The sequence below is a fragment of the Sinohyriopsis cumingii genome, chromosome 8, assembly GCF_028554795.1.
Source record: "Sinohyriopsis cumingii isolate HCF-2022 chromosome 8, ASM2855479v2, whole genome shotgun sequence".
Classification (NCBI taxonomy): Eukaryota; Metazoa; Mollusca; class Bivalvia; order Unionida; family Unionidae; genus Sinohyriopsis; species Sinohyriopsis cumingii.
This window is the reverse complement of record NC_142968.1, coordinates 41210456-41234215: the sequence shown is the minus strand read 5'-3', so window position 1 is coordinate 41234215 and position 23760 is coordinate 41210456. Positions and strand designations below refer to the sequence as shown.

At 31.7% G+C, this 23760-nt stretch overlaps 1 protein-coding gene across 3 annotated transcripts in view; it reads right to left on the bottom strand.

Moving 5' to 3' along the window:
• Window positions 1-388: 388 nt before the first annotated feature.
• LOC149793347 (lysosomal protective protein-like) overlaps window positions 389-23760 on the bottom strand; it is a 64696-nt gene continuing 41324 nt past the window's right edge. For all 3 annotated transcript variants that reach the window (XM_089967330.1, XM_089967329.1, XM_089967331.1), the window contains exons 11-13: window positions 15726-15812; window positions 6273-6377; window positions 389-2807 (exon numbers count right to left, since the gene is read on the bottom strand). In XM_089967330.1, the coding sequence (XP_089823456.1) occupies window positions 2724-2807; window positions 6273-6377; window positions 15726-15812 (276 nt within the window). In that variant the 3' untranslated portion in view covers window positions 389-2723. The remainder of the gene's footprint in view (window positions 2808-6272; window positions 6378-15725; window positions 15813-23760) is intronic.

Sequence of the window (23760 nt, the reverse complement as noted above, 5' to 3'; positions counted from 1 at the left end):
AATGCTGTCAAATCAACCTAACCAACCAACTAACCAAAATGACTCCCACAAAAATGGTGGTAATTTCATGGGTCATAAATAAATCAAAATTTAACACCACACAGCACAGTGTAACCAGGGCCTTACTTCACCTGCAACACCTGGATATTACAAAGTGTTGTGGGGTGTAGATCATGGAAGCTACAGACAGAAGAAAGACTTTATATTCTAACTTGCATCTGACATAATTTACAAGGGTAACTTTGTAACCTTTTGTATTTATTGATTTAGTTCAACTGAAAGCAGATTGCATATATTATATTTACAAGTGTCTGAACTAGAAACAAGAACTTTTGCAAAAAGGAATGCTTACTGAAAGTACAAATTATTCATAAACAAAATTAATACATGCATGGAAAATAATTTTATTTACATGATTAATGTATAGGAACCTGTAATATGTCAAGGAATTGTGTCTAAGTCACAATAATGGAAATGTGTCATAAATCAACCTTTAAGTAAATGACAGAGATCTCTTAATAATCTTAGTGACAGAAAACCAGGTGGCTTCATCAGAATTCCTTAATGGCACTGACTAAAACAATCTGTCTCATCTAGTAAACTTAACATCAACCCAGTAATACCTGGTATCAAAATGAATGACCAGGTAGATGCTTTTTGTATACATTTAACAAGACAAAATATCTCAAGGAATTTGAAATTAATTATAAGAAACAGCTCATGAAAGATCAGGTCCAAATATCACCAACATAATTCTAAAAGTTAAGACTTAAAATATTTCATTGGTAAATTTTAAGTTTGACTTGATCTTTAGCTGGTTTCTAGAAATAAATTTAAGTCCTGATTAAAGATCTGCTTGGGAAATCAAGACAAGTTTCATCAATAAAAATTCAGTCTAGGTTCCAGCTATTTAATTACTTCAAGTCTGACTTAAAACTGATTAATCAAATGTCTTGAGTCTGGACTTAAATTTAAGATTTATACCGATGAAATGATTAACATAAATCATATAACTATTTTATCATATGACATCACTAAAAAATTATTTTTAAAAACTGAGAAATTGTCATAAAATGTGTCTGCCACAAAATGGTTTCAAAGGTAAAAATCAGTCCAACAGTACAATTCTTGTGCCGAAGATCGTTACATGAACCAGTAATCTGATGTGTATACCTTTAACAGCTAACAAATAGAGCTTGGTCTGACCAAGTTAATCGCCTGATGGTGGAAACACATTCTTCATTCTTTTCAGTCTCTGGATAAAACGAATAATATAATTATATTAAAGGAAGACAATTCTTTTCATTTGTGCCTTGAATATATTTCCAAAATGAATGGAAACGCACACTAAAATTTTATTAAAATAAAATGCCGTTTTAAGGATATTCTCCCATTAATTACAAACAGTGGCATCACTACTTTGGGTTATGATGTAAATAAGCTGCATCTGGTTTAATGATGATAAAAAAGCTATCGATTTGCCGTTACCGTAAACTTTATGTTGGAACTTTGAAAAAATCACACAGATCAACAATCTTAAACTACATGTAGTAAAACAATAAAGATCAATTTTGGATTATAGAGATACATGAAGAACCAGCTGTCATATTTGTATAACCTACTTTGATAACCAACCACTTTTCACTAGGGCAAGATATGTATAGATGACTATTTATGTTAGTTTTAACAGAATACTCAAAGATACTGCAAAGAATAATACTTTTTCAAAAGATACCAAGTTCATTCAAAAATTAAATCCAAAATTACTAGCAAAACTTTCAGTCACTTTTAGCAGAACATTATTTTGTCATTTAACCCAAATGGACAAAACAACTTCACTGGTAAGACAATCAATACTTTCACAGGTAAAGAGCTTTCAAATATAGTGACACCATTTAAATCTGGAATGTCACAGAATGTGCAATGATGAAGAACATATCCCCAACAAAAACTTGCAAAAAAGCAGAATTTTGGTAAATACTGAATGTTTTGCACAATTAACTTTTAATATCATCAGGTCCACAGCACTCTGCTTTCCTTTATTCTAATTCTAAAGAAATGTATTAATAAGGCCTTCATTTATAAATACTAAATAATTATATTTTTCACGTCAATATAGCTCTAACTTAAGTGGCATCTATATTTAAATGCATACCAAAATTTAAAGTTTCTGAAGAAATGACCAACCTTGCCTAAATGAGGTCAGTCATTTATGTATAAATATTACAGGTACCATAAAGGAAAAGTAGGTCTCAATAATATTTTATTATATTCATTAATTTATAGTGCGTTATATCCAACTGATGCAGGAACTATTACATTTAGGTAGTGACAGAGAAAGGTGAAAGTGACCTACTTTTCCTTAAATCTATGGTAAAATGAGTCCTTTACCAATTTCCAATAAGATATTAAGTCTAAAAACCAATGCATGCCAAATTACCAATCGGAAGACATATATAAGGTTGTTCTAACAAACTCATTATTAAATGAAAAAGATGGGTCACTGTGACCTACATTTACCTTGTTTGGTTTAATCAGATGCAAAACATATTCTAAATAAATGCGATGACAATAAAGCACATTTAGTCTGAAATACCAAACCTTTGATACTTGTAATGTTGTTGCCTTTGTAATGCAAAAGTTAACATATAAACTCTACTATGCTATGCAGGCAACATATAAATGGACTACAGTAAACAAAAGTGTGATGACAGAGGTGTCTCCTAAAATGGAATCTGCCTTAGAAAGTTGGTGATCATCTCCAATGCTGGGACTGGCTTATCTGCTGGAACCATGTGACCTGCTCCCTGCAATAAATAAAATTTAAAGAAAGTAATCAAGAATCAATTACAGGAATCAAGTTTGTCTTAATCAGAAATGTGTTCATGAAATAGGGATGTCCCACCATAGTACCTGAAATGACCTGATTGTCAAATTTAACCATGGTGCTACAGAATGAAGTACATAAGGACAGACAAAGTTGGAACTATATGCCCAAACCACTGTCACGGTGTAGCTCTAGAAATGGAAAGTGTCTTAACCAAATTTTGTGGATTAAATTTTTTGTTAATAAGCCACTGATAGCAGGGTTTGAGTGAGAAATCAAACCAGTTTTACAAATACGCCCATTATGTGGCAAAAGAATTTATGTAATATTGTTGCTACTCCATCTTTAAACCATACTTCCAATTTGTCTGATGTAGAACACAAGAAACAAGTCACCTAAGTGGGCCTGATATTACTCATCTGGTTTACGTAATAGTTGACTGTTTCACAAAGCAGCCATAGGTAGTATCATAAAATTATAGCTCTGTGTAATCTATATCTCAAACATTCTATAATGTCAGTTGTACCTATTTTACTAAAGACTGATAAACTTTATTTCCAAGACAGTATTTAAAACAAAAAATTGTCTCTTGCTTTTAATCAAACTCATCTAATTTCTTCATTACATAAACTATTTACCAAGTGTTAAATAAATTAGATAAGACACATAGGTATGAAGTTCAATCAACCAAATGCAATATGTGCAGGTCTCTTTCATTACAGGACCCGTCAATGGCAATGATACATGTTTATTTACCAAGCTGAATCAAAACCAGATCAAAATCTGGTCTTGAGTCAGGTGGTAACAGGCTCAGCCAGTCAGATACAAGATATCACATAAACATGCACAGATCTTGATGAAACAAGACAACTGAGTGAGTGAGTGATTTGGATTTTTAACATAGCTTTAACAATTTTTCAGTCATATTGCTACAATGTCTGCAGTGTGGCAGTTAATTGTGATGTCTAGCACTGGGGCATCATGCCACAGACATGTAGCATGATGTTCCACCCAGTCACAATATCCTGAAAACCAGGCCAACCAGTCCTAACACTAACCTCTTAATGCTGAGCGCCAAGTGAGACAGCTGTTAGTACCATTTTCATAAGCCTTTGGTATGACTCGGCTGGGGATTGAACCCATGACCTACCGCATCCAAGGCGGACAAAACAACTGAAACAAGTCAGGTAAAACTCCAATCAGAAAAATAGTTGCTAGAGTGTTCAAAAATTCAACAAATCATTTCTATGTGTTGATCTTACTCTGACTTGTACTCCGCCAAGAGCTTATTTACCAAGTTTGACGAAAATTCTATTAAAAAAGTCTGTACTGTGGTAAATAAAAAAAATCAGCTGTAAGATCAGTGGATAAATATGCATAGATCTTGCTCAAAACAAAACTCCAATTAAAATTAGGTCAGAAATATGGTCTCTCAGGTAGTAAGAAGCTCTCCACCAATTTTGTACATGATCCCCTCATTAATACAAATAGATCCTGATCACAATATAACTAATTGGATATCTTGATAAAAATATCAGAAACAGAGCTGCAAAGGGTTGACAAAATCAGCTAACTGGCTATAAGATCAACTGATCAACATACACAGATCTTGCTTACATTTGTTGACAATTATATACATCTGATAACTTCAAGCTGAAATATGTTTACCAAGTTTGATTAAAACTGGATCAGAAGTAAAGCCAACCATGGGATAACAAATTCAGCCAATCAGATGACCTTTAAAAATGTGTCTCTCTTATTTGTTATCAAGCTCATGTGAGGGTTTGATTAAAAACATTTCTTACAACTTTGATCAAAATCAGATTAGAAATATATATAGCTTCTGTGGTGGTAACAAGCTCAGCCAACCAGATGCCATATCATCTCATTAATATGCATGGATCTCTAGGCCTTATGGCCAGGTGATGTAATAATTTGAAATGCCCTGTTGTCTGCTTTGAGTTAACGGATTCCCCATCATGAGCACATAAAGTGTTAACTTTTGTGCCCACCTCCCCATAGAGAGTGTTATCCAAACCTATATGTCTACTGACACAATATTTAATCCTTCTGTATTTTAACATTTTTATTCCAATTTAGTTGAAGCTAATTTTGGTATATTGCTTTTGCTTAATTACGTTCTTAATTATGTTATCTAATTATGTATACAATTACTGCACATACTTCCTTATAAATTTGACTATGTTATGGCCCCTCTGAGTAACAGTCACACCTTTTTAAAAAAAGGCAGGAAGAGAAGAATTATGTGCTCATTATGCATTTCTACTAATAAATGATGAATATTACATAATTTTGAATGTGTACTAAATGTTCAAACATGTAAAACACATACAAAAAGGATATACTTTTACAAATAGCTACAACAACCAAATTTCAAAGTTTCAGTGTGTTTATAAATGACGGTATTCATTAATATGACCATCTGTTCAGAAGGAATAATGATACAGAATTTTCCAAATGGCCATGACAGCCATATCAGATGTCATATCAGCACTAATGACCAATGCGATACCAAAAATTTCAAGATGGCTGCCATTGCAATTATATTTAAGGATAGATCAAGACCATTTTCATTAGAAAAAAAACTTGATATCATAATTAGTCCACTGGACTAATATACACCGCTCCCTCAATAACTCGCGCCCGGATAACTCGCGATCCCACTTACAACACGGTTTCTGTCTCGGCTCCCGATTTTTTCCAGAGAAAATGTATTTAAAATATCTTTAAAATATGATGAATGTGAAAAAATTACGATAAGAATTGGTAAATTAAACCTTGATACATTGCTCGTTTTATCATCGAAAATGGTGATCAATACCGGTAAAAATATAATCCATATTTTGAAATTTGCAGGTTCTAAATAAGAATTAATTTCAGAGATCTTGAAAACACTTAATTTCGTGTCTTTGGATGGCAATTTTTGATCTGGGACACAGAAAATCACTGAGGCGAGAGTCCTCCGTACGCAGTTAATAGGTGCACGGGAAAATTCAATGATTTGTAGGAATAACAAGATTGTCAAGATGGCTGTCATGGAAGCCATATTGGATATCAGAGTGGTACCATTTTCATTTAGACATACATTTTTTTATACTGAAAAACCTAATTTGATTCTGAAAGAATTGTGATAACAAGATTTTCAAGATGTTTGCTGTGGTGGCTATATTGGATGTCTGAGCAAGACCATTTTCATTTAGGATCAACTATGTGTAATGTGCATGCAAGTTTCATAGTAGTTTAGGAGGAGAAGCAATAACAAACTAAGGGACGTTGGATGACAGACAAGAAACCATTCTATAAGCTCTTCTAGTCTATACACAGTAAAACTAAAAATGTGATGGCAAGAAAAATTAAAGGTCTAGATAATTAAAAAACTTTGGAAGGTCAAATTAACCATTTTACTGACACTGTATTTACTAACCTTAACCGTGACTACTGTTAGTCCCTCAAATTGTGTGACAAACCCAGCCACTTGTTTTGAACCATCTGCAGCAGTGTAGAACCATGTCTTTCTATCTGCTACCAACTAAAATTGTGGAAACAATTAATTATCCTCCAATTACACATATAGGCTATGGAATTATTATAGTAGTAGAAATTACTTGGCCTATTCAGATCTTAGTTAATCCCAAACTAAAATTATCAAATTCTCTTGTAACAGAATTGCTTTAAAAAAATAATTCATACAAAAATCTCATAAAATGTTGGAAATTTATGACTGCACACACACACACACACATTATATATATATATATATATATATATATATATATATATATATATATATATATATATATATATATATATATATATATATATATATTATAAAACAAACAACACCAACACGTAGAATGTGTGACCGGTTTCGCTTTAATGCTTCATCAGACTCTGCAGCAAAACATTTTTTAAATCCTCATAATTATGAGGATTAAAATAAATTTTATATATACACACACACACACACACACTATCTAAAATATATTTGAATAATGAAACAAAAAAGAATTTAAAACAATACTGCAGTGCTGAAGAGCTATACTACTCAATGGATTACAGCAATTAAATGGATGAACACATTGTAAATGACCTCTTCAAATGTACATAAAGTGAATGCTATGGCTGATTTTGACAAATTAATCGTCAATCATGATAAAATTAAAAAAACCAAAGTTACTTTCATGGCTTGCAATGGCAAATTTGCATGCTTTATTGTATTTGCTCTTCAACCCATGAGACTAACTCAGTGGCTGTAACCCACATTTTATTAAATATATTATGTCTCTTTTTCCCTACAAGTACATGTAGCGAGTTGATTATTAAGAAGAAAGGAAATTTAAAAATGTAGTTATTCAAATATTTGGTACAGTATATCTGACCTTTGATCCACTGGGACCAAAAATTATAAACTTTTCACCTTGGCATCTGCTGTACAGCATGCATGTGTGTAAGAGATTTACCAGCACATCAGCACCATAATGGCTGTACGTTTAACAAAATTATGAGGATTAAATACTGCTGTAATCTTCCTTGTAAAAAAAAAAGCAGCCAAGTACTCCTAAAAGATTACAGGTAAAAATATTCATATTCATTATATGGTATATAAAATAAAAAATACTAGTAAAATAGGTAAAATCCTTTAAAATATAGGTGCAAATATGTTATATGAATATTCACTTAGAAAGCCAAAGATTTTTTCTGGTATTGGTACAGAATCTGATGTAGAAAAGTTCTGTATTACAGAGTGCAAGTTGATATGCTTGAGAAGAAGAATGTGCTCTGAAGTGCATAGACTGGGAATGCATGTTCCATTGAATATTGGAACAAAACCATCTCACATCTGTGACACAGCCTACACAAATGATGCCACTCCCATCATTAATTTTTTTGTATTACTATAATTTATCCAGAACAAAAGCTACTGGTTACTATTGAGTGGATCTTTGAAAGAGATAATCTAATAACTGACCAAAGAAATAATCTAATAACTCGCCAATTGCCAGGGCAGAGATGACCACACATACTCATTAACATGGAACATCATTAAAAATAATCAGAGTATTTTATTCTGACATATACTTCATGTAAACTGGTTTTAGTGTATACTGAAATTGTCAAGACAAATGGTTGAAAAATATTATGTATATTGATACATAATGGCAATCAGTTTGAATGATGGAAATGATATACATGTATAGCAATGTGTAAATTGACTCTCAGCCATGGGCTAATACTACCATTCTGTCTGGACACACCAGGGTGTAAGAATAAATGCCAGTCACTAAAGGCTTTGCAACAATGTTAGAACATTATTCCACAAACAAAATGCCTATATCTCAAATGATAAGTCTGAAGAAAATAAATCTCAATTGGCTCTCATTCTGTATGCACTAGTGCAATGTGTAAAATCCATTTGTGAAAATAGACTTACAAAGAAAGGTATCAGAACTGATAATTTAAATATAAGACATATTCTTGACTTCAGATTGTAGGTATAAGTGAAACTTTCTTTTCAAATTACTAATGATGATGAAAAGCAACATATTCATGGATCTGAGAACATTCAAAATCAGGAGGGGTAAAGTATGATGATTTTTGTTTCCAAATTGTAAATTATTGTGGACAAGCTGATTTTGAAATTGGACATGTTGAAAGCATTTGGATTGAAATCAATCTTTCATGGTCAAAATATATATAGTAATGTCTACAAATCTATTTACTCAACAGCTGATAGGATAGATAAATTTGAACAAGAAAATTCCTGATTGAAAACGTCAAGTGTGGATCAATTCACTGACATTATTATAGCAGGTGACATCTCCTGAAGATCCCTCTACAAAGGACCCGTCAAGTCAATGAATTACATAACTGTTAAAAATTAATTTCTTGTGCAACTTGAGTCTATCCCAAATCTGAGACACAAACACATGATATTTATACCAAATGACCAGAGATATTTACATTTATACCAAATGACCAGAGATATTTACATTTATACCAAATGACCAGAGATATTTACATCCATACCAAATGACCAGAGATATTTATATTTATACCAAATGACCAGAGATATTTACAATTATACCAAATTAACTGAGATATTTACATTTATATCAAATGACCAGAGATATTTACATTTATACCAAATGACCAGAGATATTTACATTTATACCAAATGACCAGAGATATTTACATTTATACCAAAAGACCAGAGATATTTACATTTATACCAAAAGACCAGAGATATTTACATTTATACCAAAAGACCAGAGATATTTACATTTATACCAAATGACCAGAGATATTTACAAACAATTATTACAAGCAAATGATCAGAGATATTTACATTTATACCAAATGACCAGAGATATTTACAATTATACCAAATTAACTGAGATATTTACATTTATATCAAATGACCAGAGATATTTACATTTATACCAAATGACCAGAGATATTTACATTTATACCAAATGACCAGAGATATTTACATTTATACCAAAAGACCAGAGATATTTACATTTATACCAAAAGACCAGAGATATTTACATTTATACCAAAAGACCAGAGATATTTACATTTATACCAAATGACCAGAGATATTGACAAACAATTATTACAAGCAAATGATCAGAGATATTTACATTTATACCAGATGACCAGAGATATTAGTGAACTTTTCATAAACCCTTAAAATTCCAAATGTTCATGCGCAACAAAACAATAAACTGCAATGTAAGCCTAGCTGGCCGAAACTCTCAAATATATTATGGCAGAAATTTGCAAGACAAATTTCATAAGTGGAAAGATACAATGGAGAAACAAAGTAAAATGAATAATCAAGGAATCAAAAACAATTATTACAAGCAAATATTAGGAGAAAATAAATATGGAAGTATCTAAATTAGAAAATATTAACCTCTTTACTGCCATCTCAGCTACTAGGTACTATTGCAAAGTCAGTGAATGAAACTGCAGACGTTTTAACAAATATTTAATGATCTTTCTGATAAACGATGCAAGGAAAATGGAAATTTTAATCCTGAAAATTGACAAGAACTCTGGAATGTCATGATATTTGGCAAACCTCATTTATGATTTAGGTTTATAGCAGAAACAGAAGAATATGAAACATTACTTAGCTTTAATGTCAAAAGACTAGATAGTACTGGACAAAACGTTGTTCAGACTTTCAGCACTAGTTGTTGTTGTTGTTGTAGGATTTAACACCAATTTTGAGCACATGATAGGCTCTACATGGCGGCCAGTATTAATGGTGGAGGATGAACCCGGGAAAATCCCGGAAAGAACTACTGACCCATGAGAAGCTACTGGCAAGCTTTCTCACATACCCACATTGGCTGAATCTGAGACTCAAACCCACGCAGACAGAGGTGAGATGGCAATGATCTGTAACGGAGAGCACTTTTGACCACTCGGCCACTCGGGGCCCCCTTCAGCACTAGTAATAGCAAAATCTGTAACACATTTATTTAACCTTAAGACAAAAAAATGAATATGCAGATCTTTTTTAATGCCCTAAAGGAGCACCTATTTTTTGTAAGAGTTGGGTAAAGGATATTCCCAGTAGCTTAACAAAACCATTTAAAACATTGAAAAACACGTTGCAAACAATATATATATATCTGTACTTGAATCATAACAATCTTTTACACCAAGAATAGACATCTTTAAAGATATCCGATTTCCTATCAAACAGCTCTAACATCAAGAGTACATGTGTCCTAACTGGTACATGATACACCTATTTCATCATCTTTTCCTTACTAATGACCTTGACCTTTGAGCTGGGGACTGGACCATTGTATGGTGACTATTGTATGATGAAGTGTTGACCTGGGTAAAGCTTCATCAAAATATATGTTGCCCAGAGGTAAATCATATGGAGAGAATGAAAGCCAATTGCCTTTTACAAGGAAACAATGAGGAAACTGACATGGGCTGGCTTGGCATTCATATTGATCATTTTCTTCAGTGGAGTGTACAGGTTAATAACGTATCAAAATTGCTTTCTTCAAGGACAACACTGCTTACCAAAATTAAGAAATACCTCCATCCTAATATAAGAATCATATAGATTGTAATGTTTATATTCAATAATTGTTTAATTATTATTTTAATATATGGATACACTGTTAATGGCAATACTTTTACAGATTGCAAAACATTGTAAAAAGATCAAGCATTCATACTTCTCGATAAACCTTTTAATGCACTCTTTGTATACCTATTCAGGAAACTAACTAAAGAACCGATTACAGTAAAAGCTGTTTTAGTATACAAAGCTCTAATTGGAAATATAACACAACATGTACAAGACACGTTTAATCAGATAGAGTCTAGTTATGCATGATGTTCTGTTCAAGTTTGAAATTTCTAGCCACCAAATGAATTAAATACATTAGTTTAATAAGAGATTTAAATTTTAAGGGATTCTTGTTTGTTGTTATTGTGGGTTTAACACTATTTTTCAGCACATGATAGGCTATACATGATGGCCAGCACATCTAATGGAGGAAGAACCTGGAAAAACCCTGGTAAGCACTACCAACCAATGAGAAGCTGCTGGCAAGATTTCTCACATACCCACACTGGCTGGGCCCAAGACTCAAGCCAAGGCAGACAGGTGAGATGGCAATGATTGGTAAAGTGAGTGATTTAGACCACTTTACCAACTATGGGCCCTGGATTAGTGTTTGGATGAGCTAGACTTTAACATAAAACAATGAGCTAGACTTTTACATAAAAGAATCAAATTATCTCAGTGTTTATAAAAATAAATGCTTAATCACATGTTAAATAAGAAATAAGTTATCTATTTCATTTAGCTAGTATTCAACAATATACAGTTCATTCCACTTAACTGCACATCGGTTAACTGCACACTCCTGATAACTACACAGAGTCATGCCGGTCCCGTTTTTGCCCAATGCTTTTCAATGGGAACAAACTTCGGATAACTGCACTTCGCTTAAATGCACACTCTGGATAGTAGCACGATAAATTTTCTGCCTGTGGCACATTATTCAATACAATTTTACTCTGGTTAACTGCACAATGTATAGTCAGGATCAGTTATTGCCAGTCCACTGCTGTAGCGCTTTAAATAAGCTGACAATTAAGCCGGTAAATGCGACTTTGTAAATGATTGACATGTAAAGGACGCCATAGGTGGTAGATATGATAGATATATGTATATTCCCGCCCACCAGGGAGCAATAGCATGGGAACAATTATAGTACAGCATGGGAAACATTGCTCTAATCTGTGATTTGAATTAGGGGGTAATCATTGGAAGTTCAACCTTGAATTTATGAGCATTTATTTTACAGTCTAAAATGACTAGTCGCGAGTGTAAATCACTGACGTTAGCTCAAAGGTTTGAGGTCATAAAATGCATTGAGAACAACAGAAGTCAGGCCTCTGTTGCACTTGAGTTCGGTGTTAGTCACTGTGATTTTGCGAATCCTCAAGAACAAGAAGATGACTGAAGACTGGCAAAATAACAGCAATCCGTCTCAGAAGCGCAAGTGAGGTGGCAAGTCCGAAGATGTTGAAGAAGCGCTGTTACAATCGTTCGCTCAAGCTCGCAGTTGACAGATTCCAATAAGTGGACCACTGTTGCTTGAAAAAGCTAATCAAATGGCAAATGGTTTGGGTTTGCATGATTTCAAACCAACAAATGGATGGTTTGAAAGATGGAAAATGCACAAAGGAATTCAATTTAAATGACAACACAGCGAAAAACAGGATGCAGACAACTTTGGAGCTGAACGATGGGTAATTGATGTTCTACCCGAAATCCTTAAAGACTACCAACCAAAAGACATCTTCAATGCCGATGAAGCTGGGTTGTTCTGGTGGGTGTTACCTGATGGGACTTTGTCTTTCAAAGGAGCAGAAGCACTGGGATGTAAGACTGCCAAAGATCGTTTGACAATTTTGTTTGCATGCAATATGGATGGTAGCGAAAAATTGGATGCCTTGGTGATTGGCAAAAGCAAATCCCCTCGATGTTTTAAGAATTGAAAAGCTGCCAGTACAGCACAAGGCAAACAAAAACGCCTGGATGATGACAGAAATTTGGAAGAGATGGTTGAAGTGTGTTGACAATCAAATGCGTTTGCAAAAGAGAAGCATCATTATGCTGTTTGACAATTGTGCAGCTCATGGCGACAGCATCAAACTGTCAAATGTTAAGATTGTTTTCCTTCCTCTGAACACAACTTCACTGATTCAACTAATGGATCAAGGAATTATAACGAATTTCAAGAAGTTCTATAGATTGCTTGTTATTTGAAAACTGCTGTCAGACATTGATGGATCATCTCCCGAAGAAAAAGCGTATAACCAGACAAGGAAGCTGACAGTTTTAGATGCACTTCATATGATTAGAAATGCCTGGAGCAATGTAACACAGTCAACCGTACCAAACTACTATAGGTGGGCAAGTTTTTCGGTGCCTTCTGATAACGAGTAACTTGATGACCCCACCTATATCGGCGAAACCCCATTCGAAACGCCACACGGCATGAATGTAGAAGAATTCGAACAATATGTTGCAATAGATTATGGTTTTCAGATGGAAGGTGAAATCGATGACTCAACCATCATTGCAGCTCTTACAGAGACAAAACAAGAAGAAAATGATGAAAGAAGTAATGACGACGATGCAGTAGATGACCAAGTTTCATCTAAAGTTGCTATACAGTCACTCCAGAATTTACGCAGATTCATGGAACAGAGAGAATGTGAGCTGTTTGAACTGTTTTACAAAATAGAGTCAGCAATTCACCAACTTATTAGTAAAACTTGTGTGCAGACATCAACTACCGATTTCTTTCCGATATCGTAAATTTCGTTGTGTTTGATTCAACAATATGACATTAGTTCTGTTCATTGTAGACTCTTATTTCATTTAAGTAAACGCTGACAAAGTGGATTCTAATCATCTTTTTACGTTATTCTTCACCTATATTCGTGCTGTGCCGATTTAAAGCTGTACTGTACCGTACTTCAGTGAAATGCACAGTCTTGTGACAGGCCCGAAGCTGTGCAGTTAAGTGGAGTCGACTGTATATATATATATATATATATATATATATATATATATATATATATATATATGTATATAATGTTCATAAAAATATTTTGCAAAGAAGGTCTCAAGGAAGAATCATTTTGTACTGACACAGTTACCTTCTACAGATGAAGCACTATTTTTATTATTATTTGTGCTATCAATTGGTGCCTTCACTATTAGCTCCAAGACCTATCCATCCTCATTTGTACACGATTTATTATTATTTGTGCTATCAATTAGCTCCAAGACCTGTCCATCCTCATTTGTACATGATTTATTATTATTTGTGCTATCAATTGGTGCCTTCACTATTAGCTCCAAGACCTGTCCATCCTCATTTGTACATGATTTATTATTATTTGTGCTATCAATTAGCTCCAAGACCTGTCCATCCTCATTTGTACATGATTTATTATTATTTGTGCTATCAATTAGCTCCAAGACCTGTCCATCCTCATTTGTACATGATTTATTATTATTTGTGCTATCAATTGGTGCCTTCACTATTAGCTCCAAGACCTGTCCATCCTCATTTGTACATGAAGTTCTTCACTAGTCCATAAAAATCTGTATCGATAAGTATACAATTTCTATTTTCTATCATTATAAGTTATGAAAATTTGCTCAAGTTATAATTTTGAACTCTTAATTTTTTGTTTTTATTATTTTCTATTTTTCACCTGATTTAATTAGAATTAAAATTGTTATTTCATAATGTACAGGATCTGAAACAGTAACTTTAGGTTTTCATAATTAATTTGATATACCTTAAAACTTGAAGTTAACTTATACAGTAACTTTAGGTTTTGATAATTAATTTGATATACCTTAAAACTTGAAGTTAACTTATACAGTAACTTTGGGTTTTGATAATTAATTTGATATACCTTAAAACTTGAAGTTAACTTATACAGTAACTTTGGGTTTTGATAATTAATTTGATATACCTTAAAACTTGAAGTTAATTTATACAGTAACTTTAGGTTTTCATAATTAATTTGATATACCTTAAAACTTGAAGTTAACTTATACAGTAACTTTAGGTTTTGATAATTAATTTGATATACCTTAAAACTTGAAGTTAACTTATACAGTAACTTTGGGTTTTGATAACTAATTTGATATACCTTAAAACTTAAAGTTAACTTATACAGTAACTTTAGGTTTTGAAAATTAATTTGATATACCTTAAAACTTGAAGTTAACTTATACTGTATTTGCTTTAATCAATTGTCAAAATCAGCCGTAGCATTCAGTTGTTCCAAGCATGAATATCGTATCATCCACTATATGATCATGTAAATTATGACATAACAATGTTAATTCAGATTACCTCATGTGGAAAATGGAAAAATAATGAAAACGAGGAATTAAAAAAAGGAGTTTCAAATCCTGATGTAAAATATTTTTAAAATGATGTGGAATTCACTATTGTAGTAATTCATTCCAGAAACTTTATTTCCATTACTTTAGTTTGTGATATTTAACTGGAGATGTGACCTCTAACTGGAGAGCATGTTGGACATGTAATCAAATGGGTATGATTTTGATTCCTACAATTTAATCCACCCAGGTAGACTACAGTGGAATGTCTCTGGGCATGGCACATTACTCAAACTGCCACAGCACTAAATAACCTTAATAATTTGGTGTGCCATAAAACACCAAACCAAAAATAAAACCAACCAATCCTTTTCTCCCCAAAATAATCAAACAGTGCCTCATTCCCTGTTGCTCTTGTAAATAGATTTTTATATATATGGAAGATCTTACAGGCTGGTTAAGGCTGTCTGTGAACCACTCGTCACCAAGGAAGTTACAGGCCATATCCACATCTCCATTATACACCAGAATCCGCTTCTGAAAGAACACAGCAGCATTTGAAATAACTTCAGTGGTTAAGAAATACCATATTGTCTCCAGCATAAGATGTTTGATTACTGTAAACAGAACCAAAACAGGTCATGTGATGTGCTGTTTATTCAGAGTCTACACTACTCAGTGTGGTACATGTTATAAATAAAGTAAATACATGTATGTGTTCATGGAACAAGGATGCCCCCATCACATTGTCTGAAATGACCTAAACACATTACTAAACTAATGTGTAATGGAATGAATATGTGTGTGTGTCTGTGATTTAATGACACATCAGTACAATCATGGCCATACAGTGCCAAGTAAGTATTTTGCATAGGATAATAAACATAAGCCTCTTCAATTTAAACTATCTGACTGTTTTGTAACTAGTTAAAAAAGTATTGCTTTGCAAATGAATGGAGATCAAAATTAGTATAACTAAATGGAGAGCATCAACAAGATTACACCAACAAGAAGATATGTACATGCATTCAATTAGAATACTGTTAGAAACATTGCCACAAGCAACAGTGAATATGTGATAAATGCTCTGAATAACAGTGTTGACTTTACAAGAATTATAAAAAGATATTAACTGCATGTGATTAAATTTTTAAGTTTCCACAATTAGTTGGAACAAGGTTATTTGAAATACATGTAGCTATATATAACCTGTATGTAAACCAATCTCTATTATGAATTAGGGCTTTAAACACTTTATAAAAGTCGCTGTTCCCAAGGAAAGCTAGCTGGAAAAATGAACTAGTCTTTGGGAGATTTGAGCTTGCCTCAAAATATGACAATGTAATATTACAATAAAATGTACTATAGTTTAGACATTAGGTAAAATAAAATATGGGATGTTAAAACACTTATTTTATTTTACCTAATGTAAGCCAACTTATGAGCAAAATCTGAGAATATTTACTTGTAACCATGTATTTGCCAAACAGTTTGTACTAGTCTCTCGTAATTATCACATAAACAATAAATCATGAACACTGCTTGTGGATGCTACATTTTCAGTACATTAATCATTGCTTTAAAAATAAAAAGTGAGGTGGATAATAATTAGAAATGAATGCCTTTTATTTCATATACACCAATCAAACAAATCGCATGAGTAATGTTATAACAATTATCTCCTAGTCACCATGAAATCAGTGAGCGGCACCAAAACAATCTCTGACAAGCCAATTGTTTAGAGGAAAGCTCACAAATTCCCCAAGACTAGGATTGGGCTTGGAATTCAGTGAATCCTGCATATGTACAAATATTATAATTAAAATATAATTGATAAGATGAAATACAAAAATATTTATTCCTTTTTTGTCAAAGCTTGCTTTAAACAATAAATATTAACTGACCTTCACATTGACTACATGATGGTTTTTAGGATGGTGGATTTTGTAAAGCCCTGTGATATGCCACTATATATAAACTGACTGTATCTAAACCCACTGTATTATGAATTATTGCTACATATAAACTGACTGTATCTAAACCAATCTGTATTATGAATTATTGCTACATATAAACTGACTGTATCTAAACCCACTGTATTATGAATTATTACTACACACAAACTGACTGTATCTAAACCCACTGTATTATGAATTATTGCTACATATACTCTGAATGTATCTAAACCAATCTGTATTATGAATTATTGCTACATATAAACTGACTGTATCTAAACCCACTGTATTATGAATTATTGCTGCATATAAACTGACTGTATCTAAACCCACTGTATTATGAATTATTGCTACATATAAACTGACTGTATCTAAACCAATCTGTATTATGAATTATTGCTACATATAAACTGACTGTATCTAAACCAATCAGTACTATGAATTATTGCTACATATAAACTGACTGTATCTAAACCCACTGTATTATGAATTATTGCTACATATAAACTGACTGTATCTAAACCAATCTGTATTATGAATTATTGCTACATATAAACTGACTGTATCTAAACCAATCTGTATTATGAATTATTGCTACATATAAACTGACTGTATCTAAACCAATCAGTACTATGAATTATTGCTACATATAAACTGACTGTATCTAAACCCACTGTATTATGAATTATTGCTACATATAAACTGACTGTATCTAAACCAGTCTGTATTATGAATTATTGCTACATATAAACTGACTGTATCTAAACCCACTGTATTATGAATTATTGCTACATATAAACTGACTGTATCTAAACCCACTGTATTATGAATTATTGCTACATATAAACTGACTGTATCTAAACCCACTGTATTATGAATTATTGCTACATATAAACTGACTGTATCTAAACCAATCTGTATTATGAATTATTGCTACATATAAACTGACTGTATCTAAACCAATCAGTACTATGAATTATTGCTACATATAAACTGACTGTATCTAAACCAGTCTGTATTATGAATTATTGCTACATATAAACTGACTGTATCTAAACCCACTGTATTATTAATTATTGCTACATATAAACTGACTGTATCTAAACCCACTGTATTATGAATTATTGCTACATATAAACTGACTGTATCTAAACCCACTGTATTATGAATTATTGCTACATATAAACTGACTGTATCTAAACCAATCAGTACTATGAATTATTGCTACATATAAACTGACTGTATCTAAACCCACTGTATTATGAATTATTGCTACATATAAACTGACTGTATCTAAACCCACTGTATTATGAATTATTGCTACATATAAACTGACTGTATCTAAACCAATCTCTATTATTAATTATTGCTACATATAAACTGACTGTATCTAAACCAATCAGTACTATGAATTATTGCTACATATAAACTGACTGTACCTAAACCAGTCTGTATTATGAATTATTGCTACATATAAACTGACTGTATCTAAACCCACTGTATTATGAATTATTGCTACATATAAACTGACTGTATCTAAACCCACTGTATTATGAATTATTGCTACATATAAACTGACTGTATCTAAACCCACTGTATTATGAATTATTGCTACATATAAACTGACTGTATCTAAACCAATCAGTACTATGAATTATTGCTACATATAAACTGACTGTATCTAAACCCACTGTATTATGAATTATTGCTACATATAAACTGACTGTATCTAAACCCACTGTATTATGAATTATTGCTACATATAAACTGACTGTATCTAAACCAATCTGTATTATGAATTATTGCTACATATAAACTGACTGTATCTAAACCAATCAGTACTATGAATTATTGCTACATATAAACTGACTGTATCTAAACCCACTGTATTATGAATTATTGCTACATATAAACTGACTGTATCTAAACCAATCTGTATTATGAATTATTGCTACATATAAACTGACTGTATCTAAACCAATCAGTACTATGAATTATTGCTACATATAAACTGACTGTATCTAAACCCACTGTATTATGAATTATTGCTACATATAAACTGACTGTATCTAAACCAATCTGTATTATGAATTATTGCTACATATAAACTGACTGTATCTAAACCAATCTGTATTATGAATTATTACTACATATACTCTGAATGTATCTAAACCAATCAGTACTATGAATTATTGCTACATATAAACTGACTGTATCTAAACCCACTGTATTATGAATTATTGCTACATATAAACTGACTGTATCTAAACCCACTGTATTATGAATTATTGCTACATATAAACTGACTGTATCTAAACCAATTTGTATTATGAATTATTGCTACATATAAACTGACTGTATCTAAACCAATCAGTACTATGAATTATTGCTACATATAAACTGACTGTATCTAAACCCACTGTATTATGAATTATTGCTACATATAAACTGACTGTATCTAAACCAATCTGTATTATGAATTATTGCTACATATAAACTGACTGTATCTAAACCAATCAGTACTATGAATTATTGCTACATATAAACTGACTGTATCTAAACCCACTGTATTATGAATTATTGCTACATATAAACTGACTGTATCTAAACCAATCTGTATTATGAATTATTGCTACATATAAACTGACTGTATCTAAACCAATCAGTACTATGAATTATTGCTACATATAAACTGACTGTATCTAAACCCACTGTATTATGAATTATTGCTACATATAAACTGACTGTATCTAAACCCACTGTATTATGAATTATTGCTACATATAAACTGACTGTATCTAAACCCACTGTATTATGAATTATTGCTACATATAAACTGACTGTATCTAAACCAATTTGTATTATGAATTATTGCTACATATAAACTGACTGTATCTAAACCAATCAGTACTATGAATTATTGCTACATATAAACTGACTGTATCTAAACCCACTGTATTATGAATTATTGCTACATATAAACTGACTGTATCTAAACCAATCTGTATTATGAATTATTGCTACATATAAACTGACTGTATCTAAACCAATCAGTACTATGAATTATTGCTACATATAAACTGACTGTATCTAAACCCACTGTATTATGAATTATTGCTACATATAAACTGACTGTATCTAAACCCACTGTATTATGAATTATTGCTACATATAAACTGACTGTATCTAAACCCACTGTATTATGAATTATTGCTACATATAAACTGACTGTATCTAAACCAATCTGTATTATGAATTATTGCTACATATAAACTGACTGTATCTAAACCAATCAGTACTATGAATTATTGCTACATATAAACTGACTGTATCTAAACCCACTGTATTATGAATTATTGCTACATATAAACTGACTGTATCTAAACCAATCAGTACTATGAATTATTGCTACATATAAACTGACTGTATCTAAACCCACTGTATTATGAATTATTGCTACATATAAACTGACTGTATCTAAACCAGTCTGTATTATGAATTATTGCTACATATAAACTGACTGTATCTAAACCCACTGTATTATGAATTATTGCTACATATAAACTGACTGTATCTAAACCCACTGTATTATGAATTATTGCTACATATAAACTGACTGTATCTAAACCCACTGTATTATGAATTATTGCTACATATAAACTGACTGTATCTAAACCAATCTGTATTATGAATTATTGCTACATATAAACTGACTGTATCTAAACCAATCAGTACTATGAATTATTGCTACATATAAACTGACTGTATCTAAACCAGTCTGTATTATGAATTATTGCTACATATAAACTGACTGTATCTAAACCCACTGTATTATGAATTATTGCTACATATAAACTGACTGTATCTAAACCCACTGTATTATGAATTATTGCTACATATAAACTGACTGTATCTAAACCCACTGTATTATGAATTATTGCTACATATAAACTGACTGTATCTAAACCAATCAGTACTATGAATTATTGCTACATATAAACTGACTGTATCTAAACCCACTGTATTATGAATTATTGCTACATATAAACTGACTGTATCTAAACCCACTGTATTATGAATTATTGCTACATATAAACTGACTGTATCTAAACCAATCTGTATTATGAATTATTGCTACATATAAACTGACTGTATCTAAACCAATCAGTACTATGAATTATTGCTACATATAAACTGACTGTATCTAAACCCACTGTATTATGAATTATTGCTACATATAAACTGACTGTATCTAAACCCACTGTATTATGAATTATTGCTACATATAAACTGACTGTATCTAAACCCACTGTATTATGAATTATTACTACATATACTCTGAATGTATCTAAACCAATCAGTACTATGAATTATTGCTACATATAAACTGACTGTATCTAAACCCACTGTATTATGAATTATTGCTACATATAAACTGACTGTATCTAAACCCACTGTATTATGAATTATTGCTACATATAAACTGACTGTATCTAAACCAATTTGTATTATGAATTATTGCTACATATAAACTGACTGTATCTAAACCAATCAGTACTATGAATTATTGCTACATATAAACTGACTGTATCTAAACCCACTGTATTATGAATTATTGCTACATATAAACTGACTGTATCTAAACCAATCTGTATTATGAATTATTGCTACATATAAACTGACTGTATCTAAACCAATCAGTACTATGAATTATTGCTACATATAAACTGACTGTATCTAAACCCACTGTATTATGAATTATTGCTACATATAAACTGACTGTATCTAAACCCACTGTATTATGAATTATTACTACATATACTCTGAATGTATCTAAACCAATCTGTATTATGAATTATTGCTACATATAAACTGACTGTATCTAAACCAATCAGTACTATGAATTATTGCTACATATAAACTGACTGTATCTAAACCCACTGTATTATGAATTATTGCTACATATAAACTGACTGTATCTAAACCAATCTGTATTATGAATTATTGCTACATATAAACTGACTGTATCTAAACCAATCAGTACTATGAATTATTGCTACATATAAACTGACTGTATCTAAACCCACTGTATTATGAATTATTGCTACATATAAACTGACTGTATCTAAACCAATCTGTATTATGAATTATTGCTACATATAAACTGACTGTATCTAAACCCACTGTATTATGAATTATTGCTACATATAAACTGACTGTATCTAAACCAATCTGTATTATGAATTATTGCTACATATAAACTGACTGTATCTAAACCCACTGTATTATGAATTATTGCTACATATAAACTGACTGTATCTAAACCAGTCTGTATTATGAATTATTGCTACATATAAACTGACTGTATCTAAACCCACTGTATTATGAATTATTGCTACATATAAACTGACTGTATCTAAACCAGTCTGTATTATGAATTATTGCTACATATAAACTGACTGTATCTAAACCCACTGTATTATGAATTATTGCTACATATAAACTGACTGTATCTAAACCCACTGTATTATGAATTATTGCTACATATAAACTGACTGTATCTAAACCCACTGTATTATGAATTATTGCTACATATAAACTGACTGTATCTAAACCAATCTGTATTATGAATTATTGCTACATATAAACTGACTGTATCTAAACCAATCAGTACTATGAATTATTGCTACATATAAACTGACTGTATCTAAACCCACTGTATTATGAATTATTGCTACATATAAACTGACTGTATCTAAACCCACTGTATTATGAATTATTGCTACATATAAACTGACTGTATCTAAACCAATCTGTATTATGAATTATTGCTACATATAAACTGACTGTATCTAAACCCACTGTATTATGAATTATTGCTACATATAAACTGACTGTATCTAAACCAACTGTATTATGAATTATTGCTGCATATAAACTGACTGTATCTAAACCAATCTGTATTATGAATTATTGCTACATATAAACTGACTGTATCTAAACCAATCAGTACTATGAATTATTGCTACATATAAACTGACTGTATCTAAACCAGTCTGTATTATGAATTATTGCTACATATAAACTGACTGTATCTAAACCCACTGTATTATGAATTATTGCTACATATAAACTGACTGTATCTAAACCCACTGTATTATGAATTATTGCTACATATAAACTGACTGTATCTAAACCCACTGTATTATGAATTATTGCTACATATAAACTGACTGTATCTAAACCAATCTGTATTATGAATTATTGCTACATATAAACTGACTGTATCTAAACCAATCAGTACTATGAATTATTGCTACATATAAACTGACTGTATCTAAACCCACTGTATTATGAATTATTGCTACATATAAACTGACTGTATCTAAACCAATCTGTATTATGAATTATTGCTACATATAAACTGACTGTATCTAAACCAATCAGTACTATGAATTATTGCTACATATAAACTGACTGTATCTAAACCCACTGTATTATGAATTATTGCTACATATAAACTGACTGTA